Here is an 18401-nt window from a genome sequence, read left to right as displayed (position 1 = left end):
TGTGAAATAAACCATTTTAACTCTGCGTTTTAGTTATTTATTTGTCTATATATATTTTTTTTTCCACTTCAACGTACTTTACGGTGACTCACAAATATCAAAATCCTTGATCCGAGCCGTAGCCTGCTCTCGTCGTCTCGCGCACCGGTTTAGTTACGTGGTGCGTGCGCGCGCGTTTTACCAGTGTTTGGAGTCTGTCAAATGCCGTGACGTCACGTCTGGAGTCGCGGCGTTACATGTAACTTTACTACAGCCGTCTACATGTGCGCGAGACTCCAGATCAGCGCCGAACCCAGCATGGGATTATTAAACGCGGCGGGAAGTCAACAAAGTCCGAGAAGAAACGGCATCAAAGGCTCAATTTGACCGACTTCGGAGCGGGGGGGACGTTTTGGACGGTGTGTTCCGGGTTTTGACACCGTCTCTGTTTTGTCAACCAAAAGTGACGCTCGAGGAAAGTTGGGGTTTTGTAGTCGCGTTTGCGCACGCATGGACTTGTCGGTTTTCGTCGTTTAAAAGAAGAAAAGAGGATCTCTAATGCGATGGCTACTAACTACAGAGAGGAGCTGGACTTCAGACTGATGTTTGGGGAGAGCGGTTATCCGTCTACGCTGGGCCGTACAGGTTTGTGCGATACTTCCACCCGTACGAGACGCGACGGTTATAATCAATGGAGCGTGCGCGCTCGAAACGGGAGCGATGCAGTTGCGTCTCCTCTGGGTCAAGAATGTTTTACAGAAGTGGCCATGTTTGGAGCTGTTTGTTGTGAATAAGTGAAACTGTTTCTAAATAATAAAAGTCACTTCCTCATCTTTCCGCATCAAATGTAGAAGTTCGTGTAGCGCGTAAAGAGGAAGGTCACAGTCTAATCATGCGATATATTTTTCAAAAGCGTGCGTGCATACAGTTTTGCTGTTTTCGTGTATACGACAGTAGAAGTAAAACTGCTATGATTGGCTTCGCATAGGCCTGTTTGTTATTGTTATTGACACTGTAAGTGTGTTACTGTACTTTCCCCCCTCCCGCTGTAAGCTGCTGTTGTAATTAATGCAAGTTACTCTGCCCACTGTAATCCATCTGTAGGTAAATACCCACGAGATCCCAGAAAATCACCTTTCGAGATTTTATTGCTGGACAATTGAAGCTTGAGTGCAGTGAAGGTCTGCAGCGTTGTGTTAGAAAGATAGTCTTATCAGTGTGACAGCGTCCCCGGCTCGTGGATCTGTGTGTGAGTGTGATATTTATGGTTAGCTACTGTTGCACTTCTGGCAGCTGTCAGTTTTGCTCATGTGTCTAAATGAGCCATAAGAGCATCTTTCGAAATGCATTTGCTCAAGTGCCCACAGTATGCCAAGTACGTAACCTATGGGGCCTCGCTTTGTTGGAGTATGGTGGAGATTTCTTCATGCTCTTGGTAACACACACACACACACACACATATATATATAATAAATTTTAGGACATCACTGACTTAATAGCTTAAAGTTACTAATTATATTTATTTAATTTGTTTTTACAGATATAAATTAACAGGACTGACGTTATAATTGCTTTATACATTATCAATGTACATAATAACGATTTGTTTCGATAATCTTTCAATATAAACAAAAAAAAAGAAGTGCATATATAGTAGTGAAATATAGTGCACATAGCATGTTGATAGAGTAGGCTTCAGAATAATGTTAAATAAAGTAGACACTGCTTGACGTGCAATAGTTTAAAAAAAATAAAGAATTACAAAATAAAAACCATTCATCTGAGTAGGGCAGTCTGGAGATCTCCTCTACAGATCACTATGGCTCATGTCCTAATATAATAAGCTATTTTAGAAATACAAACCCTTTAACACAAAAACAAACAAACAAAAAAACTTTCCTCTTTGAGATATTTTTCAGATTGGGTGTTATGGTTGGTCAGATCGCCTGTCAGTCAATTCCCAACTTAATTACAAAAATGATGAGACATAAATCACTTGGTGTAGGCCTAATCAGAATCTGTGCCCACCATATGCTACAAAAAAAGGCTGACTGGCTCTGATCCAGACTGCAGATCAAAGCAAAAATCTGTGCCAAAGTATTATATTCCCACCATAAAGATGCTGTATGTAAGTTTTTGACTCTACAAAAGGATAAAAATGCCATAATATGATCGCAGATATAAACAATGCTACAGTCGATTATTCTCTTTGGAAAATGTCCATTCCAGGCCAGAATGTCGGTCTGTGTTTTGGTTTGTGAAACCGGCCACTGCCAGATTGCCCAGTTGTATTTTAGCACCCCGGGTTGCCAGTTGGTGAAAAAACACTATGTAATTAATTTTATGTGTTGTCATATGCGCTTGTTCCTGTTGGTGCCGCTAATCTGGCAGCCTGCATAGAAAGTATTATGGCATAAACCAGGATAAGCATATTAAGTGGTCATATGTCAAAAATAACTTTTTCCCTGTTACCTTAGAATCCAGATCAGACGACGATGCCAACTACTGCCCTCTCTTTCCTCCTGGGACTCACCATCCCCCAGAACAGCTAGACAGCTATTCGAACCCATCTTATGGCACACCTCACCCTGGTTCCCTCCAACCCATGGAATCTCCCAGCAGGGTATTTGACTGTCCTAGCATCCAAATCACCTCAATCCCAGGCAACTGCCACCAGGACCTTGGCACGAACCAATTGGATGAGTTGGCAGGTGCATGTGGGGAAGCCGGGGCTGGATCTCTATCGAGGGACCAGCTCTTTCTGCCATTGGATGCATCCTACAGGGACACATCCTCTCTGTGTCCCAGCCCCTGCAGTAGTTTGTCATCCCGCAGCTGGTTGTCTGACGCCTCGTCCTGTGAATCCTTCTCGCACATCTACGATGACGTGGAGGCAGAACTGAATGAGGCAGCCGCTCAAGTTCGGCTGGTTTCTCCTCTAGTGTCGCCCCTGGCGTCTCCTCTGCCATCCCCACTTACTTCTCCCCAGGCATCTCCTCAAGTGTCTCCGATTGTGTCCCCGTTTGGTTCTCCTTTGGCTGCTTATGGAGATGACCCTTGGTGCCGTTACCAACAACATAATCAGCAACCTCTGCAATATCATTACGCCCAGTCACTGTCGTCGTATCAGTCACCCCGAACCAGTATCACCGAGGAAACGTGGCTCAGTCCTCGTCCACACTCCTCATCCTCACGGCCCTCTTCTCGGCCAACCTCGCCATGTGGAAAAAGGCGACATTCCAGTGCAGAGGTCATTCCAGGTTTGGCATCTCCGCACCTTTCCCCCAATGCAACACCATCTCACTCTCCTCGGGGAAGTGTCACTGAGGAGACATGGTTGGGTGGTGCCACATTTGCCCCCTACCAGACCCCTCCACTGGATGTAGACATCCCATCCAAAACAAGAAGAACGTATCAGACCAACCACAACCAGCACCAAGTGGCTCTGTTGCCAGAGGACTCAAGTCTTCAAGATCTAGGTCTTCCATCACTAAACTCAGGCATAGCCGTGTCCCTCCCCAGTTTAAAGAAAGAGGATATAGTGGAACATTTCTTAGCCGTCCCAACACACCCTTGGGTTAGACCCAAGCAAGTCAGCACTCCTTTATACAGGTAAACTGCATGCACATATTGGACTCAATTGTTCACCTTTTAGATTTGAACAAGTGCCAGTTACAACAGAAGTCTCCAAACTCTGTCTTGCAGGGCCGATGTCTTGCATAGTTTAGCTACAACCCTAATTAAACACACCTGAACCAGCTAATCAAAGTCTTGAGATATGCTAGAAACTTTCAGGCTGGTGTATTAAAGAGCTGAACTGTGCAGGACACAGTTAACTGTGCATGAGTTTGAAGACCCATGACTTACATAATAGTTTTAGGCCTTGTTGTTTCATCATTTATGAACCTGTTAGGGCTATAACAATTGGTGTTCTGTTTCATTGGCCAATGCTCAAAAACAACAGCCACACTTGTTACAGCCACTGCTGTTTCTTTTTCTTACTCAGGTCCACATCTTTACCTCCACTGGACTCTCCTCTGCCCAGTCAGTGTGGCCAATGTGAGTTAAAAATGGAGATCCAACCTAAATCTCACCACAGAGCCCATTATGAGACGGAGGGCAGTCGAGGGGCCATTAAATCAGACTGTGGAAGGCACCCCGTTGTAAAGGTCAGACTTAACACCAGATATCAGATTAGGTTTTTATGATTTCCCCCACAGCTGACGGTGGTTGATGTTTGGGGCCTGGCCACCTTTTATTGTGGAGGAAATAAAAGGAGTGAAAACCTGTTTGCAAAACAGTCATTTTTAATATTCCATATGTGGAATTTATTACATGTGATTTATTTATTATTGTTAATTATTAATGGAGTGTTTCATCCATCATTACCTACTTTTCGATGTTGTTTTCGTTTGGCACACAGCATACAGAGTGCATTGTGTGTGTTTTGAACACTTCACTGAACTTGCACAGCAGTTTTCATTGTTCTGGTAAATTGAGAAAGGGTTCCATACCTAAAGGTTTGTTGCTCATCTGACATCTGCTCTAGTACAAGACAAAAGTACCAGATTGTTAATATTATAATTTTAATTAGCATTATTGTACACTTCAGTTTTTTAAAGCCGTATTAGATATTACTGGATTAATGATACTAGAATTATGACAGTAGGAGAGATATGTGATTCACATGATTAATATCAGCCAGTCTTATGGACAGAACTTTTGATCCAGTCAGCTTGTGGTATTTTTAACAGGGTACAAGCTAATGTTACATGTGTCGCACTGTTTGTTTACCCTAGCTACCTATGACCCAACCATTCCTGACATTAAAGGAACAGATGTTGCGAGCTTTTCAGAGATAATCACATGTAAAACTAGAAAAGGGAAGACCGTCAAACTTTGAATGTTGGTTTGAAGTGTCTGTCTGATATGGGCTACTTTGAATACTTTAAGAGCAATGGAGCATTAAAGTTTTGAATGATGGCAAGGCAGATACACTAGGAACCATCCAGTTGAAATAACCGGCTACGTGTTTAATCATATTGTTTCTTCTTGCATCTATAGCTAATAGGGTATAATGAAAAACCCATCAGCCTGCAGATGTTCATCGGAACAGCAGATGAGCGTTACATCAGGCCACACCCATTTTATCAAGTGCACAGGATCACTGGAAAAACCGTTGCGACGCCGAGTCAGGAGACAGTCGTATCCTGCACCAAAGTTCTCGAAATTCCTCTCCTGCCTGAAACCAATATGTGTGCCAGGTACCTGTCGAGCAAACCTCTGATTTACATGCACCCTACCCTGCATGCATTGTAGACACAGCTTTTTTGCATAAATGATGTATTGACATGGCTGACAATTCAGTCTTTATATCAAGAAGATGTCAGCGCTAAATAGAAAATTCGTGAAATCAGAACAGTTTTAAAGGTGCAGTCTTCTCCGTTTTACTATTTAAGAAACCAATACTACTTTTAATAAATGTTTATATTGATTTACACTCAGTGTTGTAAATGTAGTTTTATCAGTACAATAATTAAAGTTGATTTATTTTACATGGATTGCATCATGGAAGCCGATATGAGATCGCATAACATACATTTTTTTTATCTTGGTGCACACCTTATTAACTGGCATTTTCAACCGTAACAGTATGAACTCAGGAATAGTTTTGCACAGAAAGAAAACAACAGCTTTATTCAGCACATTCATCGTAGCGCCATTTTGCTGAATATCATTCATTACTTGGCAGTCACTTGAGACTTTTAATAGATGTTTTTTTTTTTTTTTTTTAATTTCGATGATATTCAGTGAACACCTGTCTCATGAATGAATATACAAAGTAAAATAAATTTGAAATGGTTTTATAGTTGCTCTAGGCCACTGGCAGTAAACAGTGCCACTTATGTCACTCTGGCTTCATTTCCATAGATAACAGCAATTTTATTAAATAAACACAATTGAACTGACTTGTATCATCTTTCCTTGAAAGCATTGACTGTGCTGGAATCCTGAAGCTACGGAATTCAGACATCGAGCTGCGGAAAGGAGAGACGGATATCGGGCGTAAAAACACACGAGTGCGTGCTGTGTTTCGTGTTCATATCCCTCAACACAATGGAAAAGTGCTGTCACTGCAAGTGGCATCCATACCTATAGAATGCTGTGAGTTCTTTTTGTCATTATGTGTTTTTTGTGTAAACAATTTTGGTAGAGCATAGCCCACTGAACAACATTTCCTTTCTCTATTGACTAGCTCAACGATTAGCTCAGGAACTTCCACAAATCGAGAGCTTTAGTCCTGCCTGTGGTTCTATGAGTGGAGGAGAAGAGATGCTCATAACAGGTCAAAACATCAGTCCAACAGAGTCAACAGTTGTCTTTCTAGACAAGGGCTCTGGCAAGTGAAATCATCTTATTACAATAACTATTCTCACAGCTACTTCCTCTGCTGTAATTAGGAGCAGTTTTAGATCAGTAGTCATGCAATAAATTTTGGATGACAGTTTATGAAATAACAAAAGAGCCTTTGTTGTCCTTTTTTTTCCATTCCAGATGGTAAAACACAATGGGAGGTCGATGTGAGGGCTGTACAAGAAAAGAGTCAAAATGTAAGCACAATATGTAATTCATTTTGTAATAAAACCCTGAAATCCCTCAATTTATTTAACATTGTAACTTATGTTGAATACACTTCCCATTGAAGTCTGTAATTACAGGTGTTTCTGAAGTTCTCTTGTGTTCCCATTCCTGTTTAGACAAGCATTGTGGTAAAGATTCCTCCATACTACAAGAAAACCACGGCTTCCTCCACCCAGGTGCAGTTCTATGTTAGTAATGGCAAGAGGAAGAGAAGTGCCTCACAGTTCTTCACCTATCTTTCAGGTACCTGTCTGTTCCAGCATATCAATAGATATACAAATGATATATCAAAGACCAACTGCAGTTAAAACATGTATTTTGAAGATGCAACAATACCCAAGTGGTTCATCAAGGCTCATTCAGTCACTGTGAGGGTTTGTACAGTCTGCCAAGAATCAATTATAAGAAAATGTGGTCCCACTATATATTTACGTGGCTTAACTTATGTGTACTTGCATTAAAAAAATAAATCAATATGTAATGTACTCTGCATTAAAAAATAAATCAATATGTAATGTTGCAAGAAAGCAGACCAAAACAAGTGATTCAAAGATGGTTGCTATTGCACCAAAACACACAAACTACACTAGGAATCACTAAAGTTGGGGTACTTTGACTTGGGGCTTAGACTCGAACTGCAATTGTGAATGTAGAACAGAAATGTATGTCATGTGTTACTTATAAAGATTAAAAAAATTATCATGAAATTAAGATACATGTTTCCCACTTCAATTCTATTGGTTAAAAACTAGGACTTGACTTGGACTCAACGAGGTGGACTCAGACCCAGCGCTAGGAATTGCAGCTGCCTTTTCTAGCCTTTTCATTTGGTTTCTTTCCCATTCAGTTGTACACCACATAATATGCTTTTGCTAATTCAGTAGTATTTGTGAAAGTATATAATGTGAAAGTGATGTAAAGTGTCATGAAATAAGTGTCTCAGGAATAATCCAAAAACAATTGATCACAGGAGTTTTTAAATTTATATTTAGTAAAGTTCCTTGACTGAGCACTTGTAATTGGATCGCTAAACAGCATGTGAAAGTGCTGAACTTTCACTGAACTTTCAGACAAACCTGAACATATTAGGTGTATGCAGATGTTCTGAAGCATTGTATCAGCCAGGTAACTGGTAAAAAAAAATCCATTACTTGGCAGGGTTAAGGGTGTGTTGCATAGAGCAGAAGTAGCCAACTCTGCTTCTGGAAGGCAGCCACCCTGCAGAGTTTAACTAATCAAACACACCTGAAGCAGCTAAACAGGGTCTTTAGACTTTAGAAACTAACAAGCAAGTGTGTTTAGCAAGATGGTTAGAGCTAATCACCGCAGGATGTTGGCTCTCCAGGATTAGGACCAAGTATTTGGACACTTGTTTGGATTTGTTTTTGTATAATACTGAGCTGTTACTTATATCAATTTTCAAATGTTTTCAGAAATTAAAAATATTTGTGAAGCTAATCTACATTTTGCTCAACGTCCTTTATCCAAGCAGCGCAAGTCAAGCAGGAGGTTGGCATCAGGACGGACTTTAACACCGATGACCTTGCAGGGCAGCATCCTACCACCTCCCTAGCAGGTCTCACCACTACTGGAGACCCAGTTGCTTCGGACGATGTCCAGCCTCTTGAGCAGTGGCTACTATCTGAAGGCGCAGTCTGTGCTCCATCGTCAAGCCATCTCAGTTACTCACCTCAGGATCCTCTGTATCTGAGCCACTCTCATCCAGCAGACAGAAGCCTCAATGCTGGAGCAGACTTGCACCCTATGTTCCACCCCTCCTTAGCGGATTTCAGCAACTCTTTGTTCCAAAAAACTCAACAGGTTCCGTTTTACAAAGGACAACCTAGTCTTCCAGTGGCTAGTGGTTCACTACAAAGCTGCAAGACACTCCAAATCTTAGCAGAGCAACCAAGGTCTCAACTGGTCAAAGGATACCAAGGCATACCTTCAGAACACAGTCATAATCTCCACAACCTTGGACCTGCCTCAGTGTCCAGTACACCCATGATAACTAACCCAAATGTGAATACATCTGGTCTGCAAGCAGTGGACCCGCAGTCCTCGTCTTCCCAGGTGCTTCCTCTTTCCCATCAGCCTACTCTTGCCAAAGTGCCTTCTAACTCACCATCTGACAGAGATGGCTTGATGGACCCCCAACCACTTCAAGGCCAATCACTTCAAGAGTCCAGCAAAAGTTACAGTATGTCACAAGGTGGAGAACAACTCAACATTAAACAGGAACCAGAGGAAGAGAAAGAGCTAGCCTTCAGGTCCATAGGCCTACAGGATATCACTCTCGATGATGGTAAGATTCCAAGGAGAACCATTTTAAAGCAATGAAGATAAATGGATCATGTTTATTACCACAGGCAATTGTTTTGACAAGCAAAACTAGTCTATGGATGGGGGTCCTCAACCCCTATGTAGTCCTGAAGAGTTTACAACCCTAATTAAACAAACCTGAACAAGCTAATCTAGATATTCAGGATTACTACAAATTTACAGGCAGGTTGGAGCTAACTTCTGCAAGAAAGTGGACATTGGGGTCCACCAGTTTGATAAAACAAAGGATTCTCCAATAAATAAAATAACTAGCCATAATAATTAACAGTATGTTGTCTTCTAAACCACCTAAAATGGTAATCCCAATGCTAAAAACAAGATTTAGACAATTTTACTGCTGAAGCAACACATATAAGCTCCACATTTTTCTTTTAAACTTGGTAATCATGCCAAAGAAATATTACTGTGATTGTATCTGTTTACACATCTGTTACACATCTACTGTGTCTCATGCTGGGTCAACAACTCAACCCCAAGCTGCAATACCAAAATATGCGCTAGCTTTGTGGCATATGCTAACCAAGCTTTTTGTTTACTTTCAAGAAAAACTAGCAGCTGCCACCCCTAGTGTCTGGAAGCCTGTTTAGTTTAGGCCTAATTATAGTCCACTGTCCCGCAGTGCGTTGGGAAAGAGGATACTGGCATTGCATGGAGTCACCGAAAGAGCTAAATATACCTTGAAGGCTAATCCACTGCTAGTTGTATGCAGCTGTATTGTGACAGTCTTACATTACTTAGGTGTTGCTGAAAGTAGACACGTGGAAGAAACACATGGCCTTGACTGAACTTGATCTTTGTTAATGAAGCTGCCCATTTCTTGTGTTTTTTCACTATGAATAGAACAGCATAGAATAAATATAAACCAAATAAACATTTTTTGTTTTATTTATATATATATATATATATATATTATTATTATTAAATATAGAAACATAGGGTTTATATAAATTATTACATTTATATCGTACATTTAAATCATAATTAGCCAAACCCTAGAACAGACTTTTTTTTTTAGCTCTCATTTTTTACCTGGCCCACTGTTACTATGTCTCAGCACTTATCCATGTTAGAGAGGACAGGTGCAGTGGACTGGAATACCCCTGTTGAGTGAGTGCTGTTGTCCGGCATCATGCTCCCTTCACTGCCAGGGTGTGTGTGTGTGTGTGTGTGTGTGTGTGTTGTCTTTCAGCTTTCATCAAACAGATTCTTGTCCAAATGCACAATTACCTTTTCTGGCTTAGATATATTTATAGCTCAAACTCTTTCATACACTTACCCATTTCCCATTTCATAAGCTTTAATGGATGTCATGTTGTAAATAACGTTGTGTGTGTTTAAAGTGTATTAATAGATTTGCTTGGTTATTGGAAAGTCAAAGAAACAAGTGGTAGCCTATTACAGGAACTAGTTGAAGCTGTGAGTGAGAGAGAGAGAGACTAAGCAACTTGTATTAAATTTTTTGCTTTATTTCCTTTGCAGTAAGTGAAATCATTGTAAGAGACTTGTTCGAGACTCCAGATTCAGGGAATGCCAACGGTGTGCCGTAGCTTCACTCCCAGACAAAATGTCCCACCGATTAGAAGATCAATGGAAATGGTGCATCATGCATAGGAAGTCGGTACTGCTACTGAACTGATAATCTGAGAACTGGACGTCTCGTGTGATCTGTTTTGGTCTCAGCATCTTGCATTACTGCACATGTAGATTTTCTGTGAGCAATACCATGTACATAAAGTTTTCAGCCTAACAGAGGATGCATTTAATCAGCTTATTTTTATTTTTATTTTTCATTTTTATTTTATTAGTTTTTCATTTTGACTGAACATATCAAATGTGAATGTAAACTATTTACCAGTCATAGTTTGTGATTCAGTATGTGCCTTAACCAGACAGGCCTTATTATCCTTTTGAAATAATTTGATTTGTACATGTAAAATCTATTCTTGAAATCGTTGATGATCGTAAAAAGCTTAAGAATGAATTATTAGGACGAAAATATGCAGCGTTGCGCATATAAAGCACAATCCCATGTTTGTGTGTTCACTTTAAAGACCTGTTACCTGTTTGGCATTTCAGTAGAACTTTTACTGTTGCTTAGTCTTTTGAAATGTCTTTGTATTTATGAATTTTTACAGAACATAAAATAAATTTTGTGACAATCTCAATCTTCATACTCATTGTGCTATATTATTTATATATATGCACACACGATTAACTCCTAATTAAACTTTCCATTATCTGTGTAAGTACCACAGAGCTATTTTAGTCCCACTAATACATCACGGCAATGTTTCGTAAGACTAATATAGCATGAGCTGTTTAAATTTTTCATACGTGTTTACACGAGAAGGCCCGCCCTTTGTCACATAATCACCGGAAGTTAACAGAATTACGTCAGAGGCGACGGAAACAGGTATGGGGGACAGAAAGTGCCAGAAACAGCCAGAACAACACGTATAAACATGATATTTCACCGTTTTATTTAAATCAAGCAGATATTACACTGATCGCCGAGCAACCCGGGACGCATTTAAAGACCGTCCGAGGAAGTTTATGGCACTGTTTGTCGCGTTTTAACCATTACGTAGCAGAAGCAGATTAGCTTCCATGCTAATGTAAAATAATCATATTCTCTTTAAATGTAAACATCGATTTTAGGAATCAAAAGAATTGAACTGTACTCGCCGTTGTGGGGTTTAGACGTAATGCATAACGATATAATGTCTTTTCGAGTTTGTTTCTAGAGCCTCGTTGCACGTAAACAGAAAAGGACACGTAGCTGCAAGAGCGGCGTCTGTAACGTTATATACATATAAACACAGACTTTCTGTTTGGACTTTTAGAACACATCCTAGTACTTGTTTGTATTTACGCCATCGTGAAGGACTTGTCATCGATAAAAGGACACACCTGGTTTCTTCTGCACCGGGACCGGTAAGAACAGAAGAGGAAAGCTCGCTTTGGTTTGGACAGTTAACTGTGAAGTCGTAGCTGAGAAGCTGTCAGGATGCCTCTGCTGTTTCTGGAGCGCTTCCCCTGGCCCAGTTTGCAGACATACACAGCCCTGAGCACAGTTCTGCTGGCCGGGACCATATTAAGTGCCTACAGCACAGTCAGGGACTCGGAGTACTCCTCGGCGCTGACAGAGGACTCTCACAGCACAGCCGATGAGGAGATCAAGCTGGACCAGCTGGACAACTTCGGGAGCGTGATCACCAGTGTGCTGCTGTACCTCATCACGGACAGCCTCTTCGTCTGGGTGCGTGAGATTTAAAGACTAGGTGCAGATTCATGTCTTTCTTTTGTTAAAGAAGCTTGTCCTGTTCCCGCAGGTGATGGTGAACACGGCGTGCTGCATCCTCATGTTAATAGCTAAAGTGATCCAGTGCATTGTGTTCGGGCCTCTGAGAGTCAGCGAGAAGCAAGTAGGAGTCATGCACCGCTGCAAATAACCATAGCGTATATATATATGCATATACGATATGTTTGAATAATACATTTAAAAGAACACACCTAGACATGTTGTCAGTTCCATATACCTTCCATGTATTTATTAAATTAATGTATACCGTTGCTTATTCCTTTGACATGACTTTGTATTCACTTTTTTTTTTTTTTTACTGAATGTAAAGTAAATATTGCGACAATCCCCAATCTTCATTGACTACTAGTAAAAAAAAAAAAAAAGATAAAATGATAGATTTGTTATAAATTATGGTTTCTACAAAAATGAAAAAAATTCCATAAGGAGCAAATCAGCAATTTTTATTTATTTATTTTTTTAAGATAATCTGATACAGGATTCAGCTTTGATCATAGAAATACATTGCATTTTTCATTAACTCGGTTATTATAAATTGAAATAATATTTCACAATTAAATTTTTTCACTGTATTCTTGATCAGATAAACGTATCCTTGGTGAACAGAGAAGACTTTTTTTTTTCCAGAAAAGTCTCAACGTTTAATTGCATTTGCACATTTTTTCGTAGAGTGTGCGCTGAAGATTTCCGCTGTAATAATGATATCTGCTCCTTGCGTCCTTCTCTGTCCGGCAGCATCTGAAAGATAAGTTCTGGAACTTCATCTTCTACAAGTTCATCTTCATCTTCGGCGTGCTGAACGTGCAGCGGGTGGAAGAGGTGGTGCTGTGGTGTCTGTGGTTCTCCATGCTCATCTTCCTTCATCTGATGGTGCAGCTCTGCAAGGACCGCTTTGAATATGTGAGCGAAACGTCTTCACCACATCAATAAACACTGACGTTCACTCGTATTTATAGTAGTGCTATTAGACAGATTAATTCAGGAAGCCATATACTTCACGTTACATGCTTTCATAATTTCCTGTTTTGACAAACTTTGCTTTAACTGCCAGTGTATTACAGATTTTTTTTTTACTGCAAATTAGCTTGATCTTTTGAAGATTCTGAATATGGTTAAGACATGTATGTTTGTTTTCTTCTCTGCTCAAAATATTAATTGATTTAATTACATTTCTATATATATATATATATATATAAAATGTAAAATATAATAAATGTATGTATACACAAGTATTATGCAAACAAAAACTCTTATTTTGGATGCAATTAATGGTTTGCCAGCACAAGTTTATGTATCGCGTGATTGTTTTTGTCAGCTGTCGTTTTCTCCCACGACCCCGATGAGCAGTCACGTGCGAGTGCTGGCTCTGCTGGTGTCCGTTTTGACGTGCTGCGGCGGTCTTGCTGTGCTCTGCGCTCTAGTCGGGCATCTTCACGGCATGCACACCGTCGCTTTCATGGCGGCCGAGGTAAGAAACCTTTCTAAGTGACTGGTAAGAGAAAAATTTCAAATTGTTATTCTCGCCTCTTTTTTTTTGTCAAATGCGTTGCAAATCAAGCCCAAACCTTTCTCTCCGTCCTGCAGTGTTTGCTGGTGACGGTGCGCACGGGACACGTCATCATACGGTGCGTGTGTGCTCGGTTTGAGAGTGCCCTCGGATTTCTTCGTCGAGAGGCAGCGGAAGCGTGAATCTGAAGGTGTTGGTCTGCTGTTTACAGGTATTCCATTCACTTGTGGGACCTGAACCATGAGGGAACCTGGGAGAACAAGAGCTCATATATCTACTACACAGACTTCGTCATGGAGTTAGCCATCCTCTGCCTAGACCTGATGCATCACATCCATATGCTGGTGAGGGAAACACCCATGAATTTGTTTATTTGACGCGTGATTTGTGGCTCGTAATTCTCGTAACTCAAGCCTGTGTGGCCGTGATATGCAAAATGATCACATTTCATTTCATTACCAGTCCAATGTTTTTTTTGTTTGTTTTTTTTGTCTGACTGAATTTATTTTTAAAGTGACTTTTTTAAAGAAATTAGGTACATTACATACTTTAAATGACGATGTATTTTTTTTCATGAATATTTCATAAAAATATAACTAAAAAGGAAGTATTTTGGGAAGTTTGTGTGCATTGGAAACACTTTTTTAAATAAGACCCAGGGAATACTCATTTTATGCACTAAACAGCGAAAATGGCACGAATATGATATTGGGCAAATGCATGATAATTTGGAATCGCAAATTATAAGTTGTGAGGAGAATGTGAGGCTGTGTGCTCGGGTGCTGGCGTTTTCTCCCGTGTCAAAATAAAAACCCGACACATCGGGCCAAATAGAAAAACCGATGGCGATGTTTGAAAAATGCGAAATATTGGACCACCGATGTCAGTTTGCATTGCATTTATATACTTTATTATAATGAAAATTCACTGGCAAGATATGCGTGCCAATCGCAGCTTTTGCCTTAACAATAATTAAAAATAGTAGGCATTAATTATCATTGATACCACCGTCTGTGGGCACAACCGTAGTTCAGAGGATCTGTATGATCATGCGTTGTTGTTTCACACTCTCTTGCAGCTCTTTGGGAACATCTGGTTGTCCATGGCCAGTCTCGTAATCTTCATGCAGCTGCGCTATCTCTTTCACGAGGTGCAGAGAAGAATTCGCCGCCATAAAAACTACTTGCGTGTTATCGACAATATGGAGTCCAGGTGAGGAGCCCCGATGCTTGCGGACTTAACTGAACTACTGCACCGAGTTGCATTGCACAACTGCTAAGCAAAGATGCCGAAGTAGAGATAACTTGTGGTGTAATGGCAACAGCTCGTGGCTAGAAACCAGAAGTTTGCATAGGATATCGCATCTTACATTAGAAAAAAGATTTAACCTTTGATAAGCTGCTTTGTACGTGTACTTATATTACACAATATGTATGAAAACAATCAATTTTCACACAGCTTAAACACAGTCTACGCTCGAATGAATCAGAAGTGAGCAGACTGCTCCGTTGGCTGATGAAAGCCAGGCCTCGTGTGTTTGACGTGAGCGTCTCTCGTTGTGCGCAGGTTTGCTGTAGCGACGCCTGACGAGCTGGTGGCCAATAACGATGATTGCGCCATCTGCTGGGATTCGATGACTACGGCGCGCAAGCTGCCCTGTGGCCATCTTTTCCACAAGTGAGCAATAACCGGCCACCACCAGCGCTCTAGCGTCGCGATGCGTGAATGTTAATTTGACCGTTAATTGTTTACGTCCAGCTCCTGTCTCCGCTCTTGGCTGGAGCAGGACACTTCCTGTCCCACGTGCCGCATGTCGCTGAACATCAGTGAAGGTGGAAGGGAAAGAGAGGAGGGCCAGAGGGAGCCACTGGATGAAAACATGGCCGCTGGACCGGGAACAGAGGCCCGGCAGCACCTCAATCAGCACAACCACTTCTTCCACTTCGACGGTGAGCGTGTCGATCCGACCCCCGAAAAGTTATAAACACCTTTTTAATAACACTTTATAGTTTAGCACTTTAAAGGCCGTTTTGTCACAATAATTTTTTTCACTTAGACTGAGCCACCGTAAATCTCCACTTTAGTAGCATTCATGTTTATTCATGCCTTTATCCCGAAGCTTTTTACAGACGAGTTTGTTCATATAATAATTCGCTTGATATTATTTTCTGTCTGTTCTAAATATTTTCTGAATTATGGAGCGACTAAATGAGAAACCCACCAAAATTTCCTCTAAGACATTTGACTAATATGTAAAAAAAAATTATAATAATAATGATAATAGTTTTATAGCGCAAATGCCATTAAATAAAGGCTCATTTGCATATTTAAATCTAACTTTTTAGAAAACTTGTAATACAACTAATGATTGCAATTATCAGTGTAATCAGTCAGCTGGGTAAGATGATAACTATTCGTTCATTTTTACCCTGTTCACCTGCAGTGTCTCACCTTAAGATGTAAGTTTAAGTTTGAAGTTTAATTCTACTTTTATTCGATATTTACACTAAAGTTCAGAGTATAATCACTCATCTATTGTGTCATATGCTGTTGTATCAACCATAGGTCAGGTCAAGCAAAGTCATCATGACCAGTCAGATGTCTTGCATCATGACCAGTCAAAAGGGTTGCAAGACAAGGATTTCACACCTTTAGAACAAATACAGCAAATATCTTACATATTACAAAAACACTGTTTGTGAAAAAGATCAAACATCTAACAAGCACCAATAAAGATATATGCGTATAACACATATAAATATGAACATAAATCAAACAAACGTAAACGAGTAACAGCAATGAGTAAATAACCTATATATGGATATTTGATGAGGATTAACATAAGAAACATAAATAATAGTCATATATTTAAAAAGCCATAAAGAAGATTTTTAAGAGCATTGAAGATTGGATACTGGATACACCAAATATATCTTTTTTTTTTTTTTTTTTTTTTTTAATAACCTCCAAAACGAACAGGCTTGTGGTAATTACAGCAAAACGCGATCTGTTAATATCTACTCGTTTAACCTCAGGGTCCCGGATCGCCAGTTGGCTGCCAAGTTTCTCTGTGGAGGTCATGCATACCACCAACATCCTGGGTATCGCGCAGGCCAACAACTCGCAGCTCAATGCCATGGTGAGTCCTACCGCTGGCGTCCAGCGCGTTTACAGACAGCCTCATCTGTTCTCCGCGTGTTTCCACGTTCTAAAACTGACTTTCCTCGAATTCCACAGGCCCATCAGATCCAGGAAATGTTCCCGCAGGTCCCTTACCATCTGATCCTGCAGGATTTGCAGCTCACTCGCTCCGTGGAGGTCACCACCGATAACATCCTGGAGGGCAGGATCCAGGTCCCGTTCCCAACGCAGGTGAGCCTACCGAAAGCTGTTTATCAGCTGATCGAATAATACGGTGCTTTAATATGAACCGATTTCAAACTCTTTTTAGCCGGTGGAGCGCTCGCCCATACAAGTAAACCCTGCTGCTGAAGATTCGGCGGGGGCCAGCGGCGGTTCAGAGGTCGCGGCCCCCGAGGCGGAAGACTTTGAGGTGCGCGGGAGCCGCTTTTCCAAGTCCGCAGACGAGAGGCAGAGGATGCTGATGCAGAGGAAGGAGGAGCTTCTTCAAAGAGCTCGCAGGTGAGTCTCCCTATCGCTTCTTAACAAGTGTTTAAAGATATGTTTGGAATAATATATATATATTGGAAAATAAATGACCTCCAATCTGTAATATGCCAGAAATCTTTACTGTATCTTCATTTATCAGTGGGAGTGCCCCAAGGCTTTGTTTTAGGTCCGGTTGAGTTTTAATATAACGCTCTCATCTCTTTTTGTTAGACGTTATCTACACAAAAAATCCGATGAAGGGGATGTGTTTTCCGCTCCTGCTGATGATGCCGTGCCCTCCGTGGAGGATGAAGACTCGGATTCGGTGACCTTGAGGCGCAGAAGGCTGGCGGCCGCAGCTGAGAGACGCTTGCAGAGGCGGGAGCCTCTCCCATTTTGAATCGAGCAAAAAAAAAAAAACACGCATGGATGCGCATGGTATGCGCCATGCCATACAGCCATGCCATCATAATCGATGCAACAACCCGCGTACCATCAAACATTTCGGTTCGTTGTCATTTTAAATAATACGCGGTGCCACTACTGCCTCAGTGAATTATAGTAAAGTTTCGGCAAGCATCAAATAAAACAAAAAGACACGTGTACCTTTTATTCACGTGTCTTCCATAGACAAATTTTTTTAAAAGTAAGTACCTAAACAAAAGCATGGTCCGGACAGCTGTTCATATACGTAAAAAAAACATTGGTTTTGGTTCCCGAGTTCTTCTTTGTAGAAATAAAACATTAATGTTTTAATATCATGTTGCATACTAACAGTTCGACTCTGGAGACAAAATGGCGGGCTTGATCCGTGTTGTGAAGTTTGAGTTTCTTTCTTTTCGCCAGCGAATATCCACGCGATTTTGCCGCTATTTAGCATTTGAATCTGCCTTTTAAGTCGGCTGGCTCATGCGCCCGAAAAGAGACGAGGTGTTTTTTTTTTACGCTTAAATGCCGTCACAGCATTTTAGAGTTTCTGAAGGCCGTTTAAAAGGAAAG

At 40.8% G+C, this 18401-nt stretch overlaps 2 protein-coding genes across 3 annotated transcripts; both read left to right on the top strand.

Moving 5' to 3' along the window:
* Positions 1-177: 177 nt before the first annotated feature.
* Positions 178-11129, top strand: nfatc3b (nuclear factor of activated T cells 3b). 2 transcript variants are annotated; one of them, XM_043228090.1, is made up of 10 exons: positions 178-624; positions 2457-3591; positions 3986-4148; positions 5044-5243; positions 5972-6144; positions 6236-6379; positions 6535-6590; positions 6738-6864; positions 8114-8926; positions 10444-11129. In XM_043228090.1, the coding sequence occupies exons 1-10, from the start codon at positions 543-545 to the stop codon at positions 10509-10511; spliced, it is 2961 nt and encodes a 986-aa protein (XP_043084025.1). In that variant the 5' UTR covers positions 178-542; the 3' UTR covers positions 10512-11129. The 2 variants fall into 2 exon arrangements, with proteins under 2 accessions (XP_043084025.1, XP_043084024.1); XM_043228089.1 differs by having other exon boundaries at positions 8111-8926.
* Positions 11130-11348: 219 nt separating this feature from the next.
* Positions 11349-18005, top strand: amfra (autocrine motility factor receptor a). The gene is made up of 13 exons (XM_043228109.1): positions 11349-12223; positions 12297-12389; positions 13022-13186; positions 13602-13754; positions 13871-13911; positions 14005-14137; positions 14872-15005; positions 15360-15470; positions 15552-15742; positions 16829-16932; positions 17031-17165; positions 17245-17435; positions 17634-18005. The coding sequence occupies exons 1-13, from the start codon at positions 11972-11974 to the stop codon at positions 17800-17802; spliced, it is 1872 nt and encodes a 623-aa protein (XP_043084044.1). The 5' UTR covers positions 11349-11971; the 3' UTR covers positions 17803-18005.
* The last annotated feature ends 396 nt before the right edge of the window (positions 18006-18401 follow it).

This window comes from Puntigrus tetrazona, chromosome 25, assembly GCF_018831695.1.
Source record: "Puntigrus tetrazona isolate hp1 chromosome 25, ASM1883169v1, whole genome shotgun sequence".
Lineage (NCBI taxonomy): Eukaryota > Metazoa > Chordata > Actinopteri > Cypriniformes > Cyprinidae > Puntigrus > Puntigrus tetrazona.
Note: the sequence above shows the minus strand (reverse complement) of the source record. Positions and strands in the feature narration are given on the sequence as shown.

Bases quoted from the DNA above. Each gene is read 5' to 3' on its own strand.
- nfatc3b (XM_043228089.1), top strand. From the start codon at position 543: ATGGCTACTAACTACAGAGAGGAGCTGGACTTCAGACTGATGTTTGGG. The intron at 3,592-3,985 runs GTAAACTGCATG...TTTCTTACTCAG, and splicing joins GTCAGCACTCCTTTATACAG to GTCCACATCTTTACCTCCAC. The intron at 6,865-8,110 runs GTACCTGTCTGT...CCTTTATCCAAG, and splicing joins GTTCTTCACCTATCTTTCAG to CAGCGCAAGTCAAGCAGGAG.
- amfra (XM_043228109.1), top strand. From the start codon at position 11,972: ATGCCTCTGCTGTTTCTGGAGCGCTTCCCCTGGCCCAGTTTGCAGACA. The intron at 12,390-13,021 runs GTAGGAGTCATG...TCTGTCCGGCAG, and splicing joins TGAGAGTCAGCGAGAAGCAA to CATCTGAAAGATAAGTTCTG. The intron at 14,138-14,871 runs GTGAGGGAAACA...ACTCTCTTGCAG, and splicing joins TGCATCACATCCATATGCTG to CTCTTTGGGAACATCTGGTT.